This window comes from Xenopus laevis, chromosome 5L (genome assembly GCF_017654675.1).
Source record: "Xenopus laevis strain J_2021 chromosome 5L, Xenopus_laevis_v10.1, whole genome shotgun sequence".
Classification (NCBI taxonomy): domain Eukaryota; kingdom Metazoa; phylum Chordata; class Amphibia; order Anura; family Pipidae; genus Xenopus; species Xenopus laevis.
This window is the reverse complement of record NC_054379.1, coordinates 128773065-128785306: the sequence shown is the minus strand read 5'-3', so window position 1 is coordinate 128785306 and position 12242 is coordinate 128773065. Positions and strand designations below refer to the sequence as shown.

General features: G+C 41.8%; 1 protein-coding gene across 2 annotated transcripts in view; it reads right to left on the bottom strand.

Moving 5' to 3' along the window:
• dipk2a.L (divergent protein kinase domain 2A L homeolog) overlaps positions 1 to 10321 on the bottom strand; it is a 28872-nt gene extending 18551 nt beyond the window's left edge. Inside the window, exon 1 of one of the 2 annotated variants that reach the window (XM_018262093.2) lies at positions 9399 to 10321. In XM_018262093.2, coding sequence (XP_018117582.1) covers positions 9399 to 10052 — 654 coding nt within the window. In that variant the 5' untranslated portion in view covers positions 10053 to 10321. 2 annotated transcript variants of the gene reach the window in all.
• Positions 10322 to 12242: the final 1921 nt, after the last annotated feature.

The window sequence follows — 12242 nt, the reverse complement described above, 5'->3', positions numbered from 1 at the left end:
ATTCTATGGGATTTTTAAAAGAGTATTTATCAATGGGTGAAAGTGAAAGTTCATCCTTTGATAAATACTCCTTTCAAAGTCTCATAGAAGTTAATGGAGAGTGGTGGAATTTCACTCTAGAAGACTGTGGTGACCTATAAGTTCACTCTTTGATAAATATACCCCTATGTGCTTGTCATAGCTTCACACAGGTCCTTTTGTGCATATACCAGTTCTTGGTCTTAGTCCAGGAGCTTAGCTCAGATGGAAGTGCTGTGCTCCAAGTGTGTAAGTACATCAATGTTGATTTACAGATACTGGTGAACACTGAAAACACTTGGTATGGGGCTATTCATTACTTTTTATGTGCCCTATCTGGATGCCAGCATTTATAATCAGGGTTTCCTTGTCCTTTAAGCGCTGGAAAATGTTTCCTTTTTCATATTCATTATCTCTCCATTACCTTTACATTAATAGACCACATGCAGTACAAGTCTATTGGATGACTGTTTAAGAGCTATTACTGTGCCGAGTTGCAACTATGTTTTCTTATATACAAGCATCGCTAATTTAATTTAGGAATATTCCATCTGAAGAAAAGAGGGACATTCCGTTGTTAGTTACTGACAGTTTTCACATACTCTTGAATGATGAATAAAGTTGTACAAAGTATCTAAATCGCTAGATAGTGGTTGAATTCTAGGCAAAATAGTATGCTGTATTACATATGTGAATTTCGTAACTGGAAAAGTTGAAATTTTAATTCCTTTAAAAGAAGAGGTCATAATAAAAATAACCTTTAGAGAAATAAGGCAGGGCTTGATGGGATGTACGGTGTATAGAGAAAACATTCTGTCAGAGAGGCAGATGCAACCCAATAAACCTGTCTGAGCTATACAGCTCTCAAAGCCTCCCTATTCACAGCACAGACACTTCACTTAAATTATTAGGTGTTTATTCTCAGACATGTTGACAGCTTTCTTCCAAGCAGTCTCACACCTCAAATCCCAGCTAAGCAGCAGCCGCCTATGCCTTCAATCTGATTTATGAGCAGCTCCCACCAATGGGCTGCAGGATAGGGAGGGGTAAAATTAAGACATTCTGAGGACTGAAGAATGTATCATATCAATGTATTGCCGACATACCTGCACTACAAAGTGCATTATTTGCATAGGCGTGGGATATCTTATCCATCCTGGAACCTAGTATTTTCTGTACATTTGTGGGATCCATTATCCAGAGCATTCTGGATAGAATACCTGTATAAGGTTATTCCGTAATTTGGATGACCATACCTTAAGGTCTACTAAAAATTAGGGATGCGCCAAATCCACTTTTTTGGATTCGGCCGAACCCCAGAATCTTTCACAAAAGATTCGGCTGAATACCGAACCGAATCCGAATCCTAATTTGCAAATGCAAATTAGGGATGGAAAGGGGAAAGCATTTTTTACTTCCTTGTTTTGTGACAAAAGTCACGGGGTTTCCCTCCCCATCCCTAATTTGCATATGCAAATTAGGATTTGGATTCTGTTCGGCCAGGCAGAAGGATTCGGCCGAATCCTGCTGAAAAAGGCAGAATCCTGGACTCGGTGCATCCCTCCTTAAAATCATATAAAAATAAAACGTAACGGTTGCTACTATGAGTTAAGGCTAGCTAACTGATGATCAAGTAAAGTTACTGTTTTATTAGGGAAACCATTTTAAAAAAAAAATAGAATTGTATTGAAATTGAATTTAAGTGTAGGTCAATTGCACACTAATATTTTTACCCAGCTAGTGACAAAAACCTGATCTGGACGCCCTATGATCCTTTTCAGAAGCACAATTTTCTTCCTGACCCAGAAACTACATAACTGGGTCAGACAGCACTCCAGAGGCAGATCAACCAGGTTAGTGCCTGTAGGGTACCCAAAGTCTGCCCACAAAGTGTGGGAATCTGAGTCTTTCTACCCAAAACCAGACTACTTTGTGGTTATTCTGCAGGTACCCAATGCAGGTCTCTATCCCCAGTGATTAGTAGCTCAGAGGGCAGGGGCCATGTACTTAAAATCATCCGGCATTCACTTGTATGTCTGTGAGCACATGCAAACTCATTTGCCAGGGAACTGTTGCCCGGAAACATTGACTACAAAAGCAAGATTCCAATATGATTATTTGTAGCTGAAAAATACCCATCATAAAGGGGTTAACAAAATGTATGCTGTGGATTAAGGAAGACAGCTGTACTATGTATTACAGAAGTTAGCTAGTAAAGCAAAGGCAGGATACCATTCTTTAATTATTCCAGTCTGTCAAATATACACAGGATAATCTCTTCTTAAAATGGGGAGATCTCAGACAGCAGATGTCAAAGATTTGTACATTAGCCATAAAAGCAGAATCAATCATTTCCTGATGCTGCAGAATTGTCAAGTGCTTGCAATTATAGGCAATAAACTCTGCTAAATTATGTAGATTGGAGATATTCAGAAAGCTTGGTATACAGGACCAATTTATTTAAATCAGTTTTTTCCCCTGGAAAACCTGAAATGAATGGCAACTATCCTAAAGTAGAACAAATATACCAAAACACAACTTTTTTTTTCATCACAAAAGAAAAATCTAAGGTCCTGCAAAGCAAAGAAAAGACAGCTACTGATAAATAGAGTACAGGTATGGAATCCATTATCCGGAAACTAGTCACCAATTATAAGAAAATAATTCACATTTTTAAAAATGATTTTCTTTTGCTCTGCACTAAAATAGATTGTACTTGATCCTAAGATATAATTAGTCCTTACTGGAAGCAAATCCAGCCCATTGGGTTTATTTAATGTTTTAATGATTTTCTAGTAGATTTAAGGTACTGAAAGATCCCTTATCTGGAAAACCCCAGGTCCTGAGCATTCCGGATAACAGGTCCAATACCTGTATTTAAAAGCAAGGGATTGCAGAAAAATATTGACTAACCAACTTCTAATTCATGTTCTCAAGCTAGTTAGAGAACCACAATCAGGGGGTTCCAAATAATGGATGGAGAAGATGTAATTTGGTGGTTATGAATTTTCCTCAAGATGGGGGGAGCTGACTATTACAAGAATGTTTTGCAGTTTTACGCTATTGGCGACCTCAGAAACTTAACTGCAAAAAGCTGCTTTAATCCAACAATGTGTCTAAAAACCTCTAGGTTTTGTGGACACTTTAAATGAGGTGAAACCAATGATGGTCACCAGTGTAACCCCATTCAGGGGCACTAGTCCTGTAAACAAGACTAATGGCATATGACCAGAAAATACATGTAATAAGAATTTGGAGGAATAAAGCTTGATGGAAGATCTCTCTTCAAACATCTGTCATGCTCATGAGCAGGTCTGTTAGCCGTATGGGACATTTTGCCTTAAATATAAACACTAACAAAGCTTAAGTTAGATATATAAGTAGGTGCTAGAAGTGTGACAGACCAATGATACCAAGATTGGAGAAGATATATATATATGTTTAATTCTTAATCCTACATAGTGAAGATGACCTTACACCCAACAAAATGATAGCATGAAAAAAACTATTTATATAGTTATCAAATATTGTGGAGTCTTCTCACCATAAAATTTCTGGAGCTCAGTGGTATAGAGAAACATTTATATCATCCCACTTCTCAAGAGTTCTGCATAAATCTATGGTTGCATTACCATAAATGCCTTTGAGAACCTCTTCACACTCGAAACAATTGATGAAAATATGATAAATGTGAGAAACCCTAGTGACAAAACATGAGAAACAAAATCAGTGACTCACTGGTGAAATCAGATGGAAAACTATGGAAAATGCACTTATGATGATCATCTGGCACTCCATTCACTTTGATGTAAGATGGCATGCCATGATAACTATGCTTTACCCTCATCCATTGCAGGTTGCAATGCTCTGCGTTTTTGTATTCTACTTGTCAAATCTCCAAAGCTTTTTTCAATGTCAATAAGCTGTCGGTGTTGCAAAGGATGAACACTGATAAGGTGAAATGTGTTTTATGAAATATATCTCCAATAAATGGTGAATGTTTTTACCAAATGCAAAAAAACAGAAAGCAATGTACTAAACCGTTTCTAACTAAAAATGCTGGCACTTTTTTCCCCAAATCATTCCAACAGAGAGAGGTAGAATAGAATACGCTACTTGTTAAGTATCTAGAAGAATGGTAACAGCTGGAAAAGAATTTGGCGGCAGCAGCATAAAGCTGCAGTTTACAATCATGCCTTTTATCATGCAATGGATCTTCTGGAAACAAGAGCACCTACTGCTGCGAGTGTGTATGTTCAGGTCTGACTTACATAAGCCACTTTCTACCGTTTATCAAGCCTCCTACCATGAGCAAATGTGACAGCATGCTATCTTCACAAGCACATCAGCAGACTTCAGCCTTTTTTTTTTTTAACGTATTAAATCTTAGGCAGGAATAACGGCCTGAATGGAACAACTTTTCATTAAAATTACCTGCAAAACAGGAGACAGATTCCTAAGAGTTTTGCTTGTGGTGATTATAATAACAAGCCAGTCTGAGCAGCTGTTAATAGTAGTGTGAACATCTAAGGTCAAGATTTATTAAAGATTGAGTTGTGTTTTCCATGAAAATTCGAGTTTTCAAGGTTTTTTTGGCCAAAAATCTATTTTTCAGGTTAAAATAAACTTGAAAAGCTTGAATCGGAAAATAAACCATCTAAAACCTGTTGAGATCATGTAGGAGTAAACGGTCATTTGAAACGTTTGAAGATGTTAATAGCCTTCATGATGTTTCGAGTTTTTATTCCCGGAGGGTTTTGCCCAAAAGTTTTTTTCCGCCAAAAACTCAACCACTTCAAGTTTTCAGGTTGTTAACCTACAATTCGCTGATTGGAGTTTTTTTTTTTATTAAACAAGAAATCATTTGAGTTGTGAGTTTGAGGTATAAAAAAATCTAAAATACAACCTTCAATAAATAAAGTCCATTACCCAACTGCCACTTCCTACATTTATGTTTTCAGCAGTGACCATATGCATTTTATAATAAGATTTGCTGCTTATTTGCCCAAACAGCCATAGCCAGGTAGAAAAGGTACAGTTATAGCCTCCAGCACACAGAGGCTTTCAATCTACAGATGTATCGCCAACTTGGGAAATCTGCCAGCATCTATCTCTCCATAAGGGTTTGCACACACAATGCTTGATGGATTTAAGAGACAACTGCCAGCTAAAATAGGCTTTTTGAAAAAAAAACAGAATGCTTTATAGTAAATAGTTGCTTTTGGAAGCTGATCTTGTATTAAAAAAGAAAAAGGATTTAAAAGGATGGCTACTAATACAGTACAGCTTAAAGGGGTTCACCTTCTGAACACTTTTTTCAGTTCAATTGATTTCAGATTGTTCCCCAGAAATAAAGACTTTTTTTCAATTACTTTCTATTATTTATTTTTGTACCTTTTTTTCAGTCTAAAGCTGGCCATAGACGCAAAGATCTGATCGTACGAATCGTACGACCGTGTGTGGAGAGTCCCGACATTTTTCGTCCAGCGGAGATCGGTCGTTTGGTCGATCGGACAGGTTAGAAAATTTCTGTCGGCTGCCGATAATATCTCTGCGTGTATTGCCGATCTTACAATTTTCAGTGGGAGACTGTCACTAGCTTTGGTTGGACATAGATATCGTACGATTGCTGTCAGGGGCAGAACATTGCTGATCTGCTCTATAACTAATCTGACTGGTAAGACTTTGATCTGAATGGTTAGTGGCGGGTCGGGGGATGGGAAAGTCCGATCGTACAATGATTCGTACGATCGGATCTTTGCATCTATGGCCAGCTTAAAGGTGGCCATATTTGTAACAATTACGATCTTTCTTGGAAAATTTCTTTCCAAGAAACATTGTTTGTTTCAGTTGTAAGAGCTGAATCGTCAGATATACAGGTAGATATATAAGAATTCTACTTGTATCTGACGATTCAGCAATAACAATAGCCCATGCCCATGTTTGGGTGCCTTCAAAGGCACCCAATTAAAATTTTCAGTCCAGCCCGATCAAAGAGCCGACCGATATCCAAGTCTTCTGCCGATATCGGTCAGCTCTTTTCCCACCATACACGCACCGAGTATCGTACGAAAATTAGTTTCGGACGATATTATCTGTGCGTCTATGGCCACCTTAAATTTAATGTTCCTGTCTATGGTGTTTAAGTCAGGCAGAAGTCATTCAGGTGCAGACAATGAACTGTTACATTCAGTTGATACATTTCTCAGCAGCATCTCTGGAATATTAGCAACTATTGTATCAATTCTAACCACTGCTTTTAATGAAACTCAGGGATTCAGCTCAGCAGGGACAAAGATAAGAAACATATCAATTTAGGGCCAGAGCACACAGGCAGATTCGGGGAGATTAGTCACACAGCGACAAATCTTTTCTTTGGGACGACTAATCTCCCCGAACTGCCTTCCGCCGACTATAATGAAAATCATCGGCCGGAAGTTTTCTTGTGAGGCAACTTTGGAAAATAAATCGATCCAATCGCCTTTCCACCCATGATTTTCATTCTAACAGGCAGTTCGGGGAGATTAGTCGCCCCGAAAAAGATATTTGTCACCGGGCCAACCCCCCCCCCGAATCAGTCTGTGTGTTCTGACCCTAAATGCATCAATTCAGAACAGCTTACAGGGTCGGCGACCACCCCTGCCATAGCTGCTTTAGAGGGTATAAATGAAAATGTACACTGCGATATTAGAAAAACAGGCACGCATAGATAAAAGAAAGAAATTGGAAAACATTGTTATTTCTGGTGAACTATCTAAAAACAACTAGGTGTTTGAAGGCGAACAACCCATTTAATAACTGGTAACATTGTTACTTCTCTGATTTTACAGCAAGTAGTTGCTTTTAGAAGATGAACATGTACTACAGAAATTAAAAAAAGAAAAGAAAATATCCAATAGGATTGCTGCGAAGGCAGTAAATCCTTAATAAGAGGCAACACTTCTCTGACGACTTTTAAACAATCTGGGTGGAAGTCTAGTATGACTATTGCGCCTTGTCAGTTTCCATTCACACTACACACCTGTATTTGTGATACAAGTACATAAAGGAATGAGAATTACAGAACTTTTTTTGGGCAAACCAATGTTTCCTTCACAAAACACGTCACTTTCCCTAGACAGATCAGTAGGGAAACTTTAGACTGCCAGAAGCGAGCAGGGTTTACGAAGTCCATATTAAATCACTTATTGATTACATGTCAATACACCATGCTTAACAAATGCTGTAATATATGGGCTTTTTGTAGGTAACCGAGCATGGCACTCAGGAGAAACATTGCAGATCTGTTTCAGTTACAGAAATGTACAATGTGTTCAGATACTGGCCACAAATCTGTAAATATATGAACTTAAAAGGATTTAACTGCAATGGCAAGTGTGATTTTAAAAAAAAAATTGTTGGACTTGGAAACCTCATTGCTAAGGAGTAACATGCACACTTTCTCTGCTATTCCTTATAAATATTGATTTTGCCAATTGACAGTTTAAGATTTCCCCTCTAGGTTAAAGATTGCCAAAACTAAAATGTGTGCAACATAATTAAACGATTGATCTTATCGAAAAACACAAGGGTTTGAAAACGATCCAACTCATAAAGCGTAAGATAATCTAAACATGGGTTTATACAGGCACAGTGATTCTCAGCCTATTACAGCAAACAATCTGAATGTTGCTTTATAGGACTTGAACCAATCTGGTGACAATCATTCCTTTACACCAGTCGTTCCCTATCTGTGAGGCTTGCCCCTTGGGAGGATGGAGCAGTGGCTAGAGGAGCTCATCATTAGGATGAAACTTATTTACTGTTCTATAGACAGAGTTAGAACTATGTCTGAATAGCCGAGACAGTAATATCAACATGTATTTGTTATAAGCTAAGGGGAGGGGGGTTCACCAAAGATTTGACCTTCAATGGGGTTTAACAAAAACAAATTGGACAATCAGCGCTTTACACATACAGTCATAAGTTTAATCTTAAGTATATTTATATAAAAATTCAGTAAAAGGGATGTGATTAAATATTCCATTTGATTACCAAGAAAAATCTGAACTGACAGTATCCCTCCTACTCACAATTCTTTAACACTATTATTCTGGGCACAGCCATCATGCAGCATTCAAAGCTTTGCTAGTTTAATGTGGGCACACAGTTTATGGGTTAGTTCAAAGTATTTCTAAATGATTTAGAGTTTTGTCATCACTATTATAGTTAATGAAAATGAATGCTGCAGGCTAAGAATACCTCCTAATAAAGCCTATGTGCCGGAGTGTTTAGGATTAGAAGCATGATTAGAATGTTAGAGTTAAGTCCACGTCTAAGGAGTAGGCAACGTGTACAGACCGTGAGTGAATAATAAGTGCTCAGGGGCTCAGTGAATACAAAGAGCAGCCAACAACACGTTTAATGCCGGAGAAGGGGTAGAAGAACATAGATCTTATACATGGAATGTAAAACATAAATAAAGGCATGTGCACTGGAAGTTATAACCTTAGAAGCAAAACAATCCAGTTCTAGATGTCAGGTTTCCCCACAAAGTCGTTTAGACCAAGAAGCAAATACTCAAGGCTGAGTGGGCGTACACCAAGGTTTAGGGAAAGAAAAGGAGAGAAAGCACATTAACTTGCCTACAAATAGCCCATAAATGGGAACATTTCATAGGACCTATGGGAGAAACATGAAGCTCTGCAGTGAAAGGTGGGCGAATTCATAATGACAAACTAAAGAGCACTTAGAATGTTAAACAAAAACAAACAAAAAAATCTTAAACCAGGGAAACATGAAACCCAACAACTGGATGGATCAGAAATGGGCAAACCTGCCCCCCCCCCACATTAAAGTTTTGGCTTGACAGCAACTAGAAGACTAGAGGCTACAATGGGGGGGGGGAGAAGAAAACTGCTATACTTGTGATATGAACTCTTGAGGGGGGGATAACAGAAGGACCTCAGTCTGACCATTTGTGCCGAGTGAAAGATGCAAGCTGCAGTTTAAGCTGTAGATGAAATCTAGTCGCATGTAGGAGGTTCCATTTCAGCAGCTGCCGGAGGGGCACAGGTTGGGCATCACTTACACAAGGTATTAAAAAAAACTGGGTTACACCATTAAATGTCAGACGGGGGTACAAATGCCTTTCAGCCTCACTTTAGACAACTCCATTAAGACCTGCATGTGGGACACGTCCACACAGATACTTTACACACACAGATACTTCACACCGGGGAAGTCGTACCTGCAGCAAGTCGCTGTGTGACCGCACAAACTTGGTGTAAGCTAATGGGTCCGTGTAGAACAGTAATAAGCCTTGTGCCTGTGAGTAGGTAGAGTATGTAGTAGCAGGGATAATTGAATGGTCTGGCCCAGGCGGGATGAGGAGCACTTACCTGCAGGACGAGAGGCTCGGGGTTGAAGGCCAGGGTGAGGAGCAGCTGCATGCGTTCCGTGTCCTTGAGGTTCCTAAGCAAGAAGCTGCCCGAGTCCTTGGTCTCCGCGTAGCGCCGGACCAGCCTGTCCAGGAGCCTCTGCGAGGGGCAATGCACCAGGTCGGACCATCCTTCCACCACGTCGGGGGTCAGCAGGCGCACGTCCCCGTTGAGGCGAGCGAAGTCGGTCTTGTACATGGCCTGGACGAGGTCGCAGCGGGGTCGCCCGGTGGCTCTCTTGCAGATGCGCTGGTCCAGTTCGGAGAGTTCGTGGTTGGAACCGAGTCGCTTGAGCACCACCCGCCTGCTGCCCTCCCGGGGCTCCCCGTACTGAGCGAAGTGCACGTTCTTGACGTTAAAGAAGTCCAGCAGCCGCAGCCGCCCCCAGCCTTCGAAGCTCAGCTGCCCGTTCATAAACTTCCGGCACCAGCTGCTTCCAAAGCACGCCGGGCACTTATTGAGGCTGAGGAAGCGCCGGTCCGTCAGCTCGTTCCGCTGGAAGGAGGAGAACAACGAGTGCGTGTTCAGGAGCATCACCACCAGCAGACTGGCCGCGAACAGCAGCTTGCCATAGCGGAACAATCGGCCGAACTTCAGCGAGGCGAGGCGCAGCATTGTCCCACGCTCTGACTGCGCGCCCGCCCCGGCTGCTCCCCTCAGCCGCCCTGCTCGTGCAGGGGAGTGGCGTTGTGAGAGGCCAGCTCGTGGCCCAGTCCGGTAGCGCGGCGGCGGCGCTTCTGCTGATTCTCCCCGGATCCGTGTCTACTTCCCCCAGCTCGGGCAGCTCTGAACTTACTGAGAAATAGGCGGCTCGGGGGAGCCTCTGCCAACTGCCTGGGGGAGGGGGCGTGGCCAAACAATGGTGAGGGGGCGGCGTGTCAGTCATCTGACTTGAGAAAGGAGGAGGGATGTAGATTTGTGCCACGTGATGACGGCAAAGTGGGCGTATTGATTTTGATTCGTCATCTTTGGATAGACAGTGGCCTGGGTGTTGATTGGGCTAAATGTCATTTTCGCGGCAGGAAAACCGGATTCGCGTTCGAATTTCGGAACTGTTAATGTTGGTGCCGGAGTAACTGTGTGAGAGTCGGACGCAGCAGTGTTCTAGTAGTGGGGTCGGAGACTGAGTGAGACTGCTGCTCAATGAGTGGCATCTGGGCTGGAGACAAAGCGATTTACATCGGCACGGAGATTGATAACTAGATCTGCTCCCAATGTTTTGCAGCTTTCCTCCTCCTCCCTCTGGTACCTTTATACCTAAAACTAAACTGCCAACATTCCCGTGGGAAATACTGAATTACCAGCGACTGTCACCTTTAAACTAAATGGCAGCTTTCCTATCAAACAGTCCAGCTCAGCAAACAGGAGGGCTGCATTTAAACCACGCCCACTTTCCCACCATTTCCTATTGACCCCTCAAGGTGAAAGGCTGCAAGAGTGATGTCTCCATACAAATGTTGCCCTGTGGGAATTCTGTGCTACCTGCAAGTGACAAAAACCACTTGAATAAACCTTCGCGTTGGTGTCACTCTGAACCAGCAGTGGTGAAATATATGAATCATGTAAACAGCTGCAAATGACTCCCCTGTATTTTCTGGCTGTAACAAGATTCATATGTTTAAGGGCTCTTACAGACAGCGTTTGAACCTGTGTTCTGTTTTTATTCGTTCAGCCGCAGGGCAGCGCAGGAATAGACGCATTCAGTTTTTTTCAATGGGGCTGTACTCACGGGCGCAAGTAGGCGCCGAACGCAGGTTGAGACGCAACATGCTGCATTTTTCCTGCTTTCAGCACCTGCACGCGCCTGTGTGAGTACAGCCCCATTGAAAAAAACTGCGTGCTCCCCTGCGGCTGAACACATAAAAACGGAACGCAGAGGAGCGCAGCTTCAAACGCTCGTCTGTAAGAGCCTTTACTGTTAGAGAATCGCACTATGATCAATGCTAAGGTCTTTTCAGCTGATTTGTTTCTTGCAGGCCCTGATTTGTGGCAAGGTCACAAAGGCCCTGGCCTAGGGCGGCAGCATTTCAGGGGGGCAAGAATTTAAGGAGCAGCAGAATTTCAAGAGCAGCAGAATTTCAGGAGTGGCATACCACCCAGCTACCTTCAAGTTGACTAGGAGCAATGGAGAAACACACTGCAGTCTCCAGTGCTGTGCCAGACACAATAGTTAAAGATGTGCGCAAGAAAGGGAACGGGATGAGAATTTCACCTCTCTCAATTCCTTTTTACGGGATTTTTAAAGGCATATTTATCAAAGGGTGATAGTGAAAGTTCACCATTTGATAAATACCCCTTTAAAAATCCCATAGAAATGAATGGAGAGAGGCGATATTTCACTCTGCGGACTGTAGAGGTGTCTAACTTAACTCTTTAATAAATCTACCCCTAAGGGTGCCCTGGCCTGGTTGCTTTATGGCAGTGTAATCAGGGCCACTAAAATACTTCTCGGTCTTCCCTTCCCTGGCTTCAGCTTGAGCTCAGTTTAGCAAGCACTGCCCTGATCTCTGTTCTAACACTATCCATTCTGGCCATTTATATGATAGTTTCTCACAATCAGGAGTCAGCGTGAAGTCAGGGTGTAAGTGGCACAGAAGCAGTACATGCAGTTGCATATACATGACTAACAATCAGCTGCAGTGTGCAGTAAATCTTCCTCTGTATGAGCCCAAATTGTTGGAGGGAATTCCAGATTCTGCTAAATGCAACATACAAATCTCGCACCATGCAGTTTCTTTTCTGAATCAGGCACTGCTAACCTCAGACATTATACATGTCTGTCAGTCCCTCCTAGTAATGTGTATA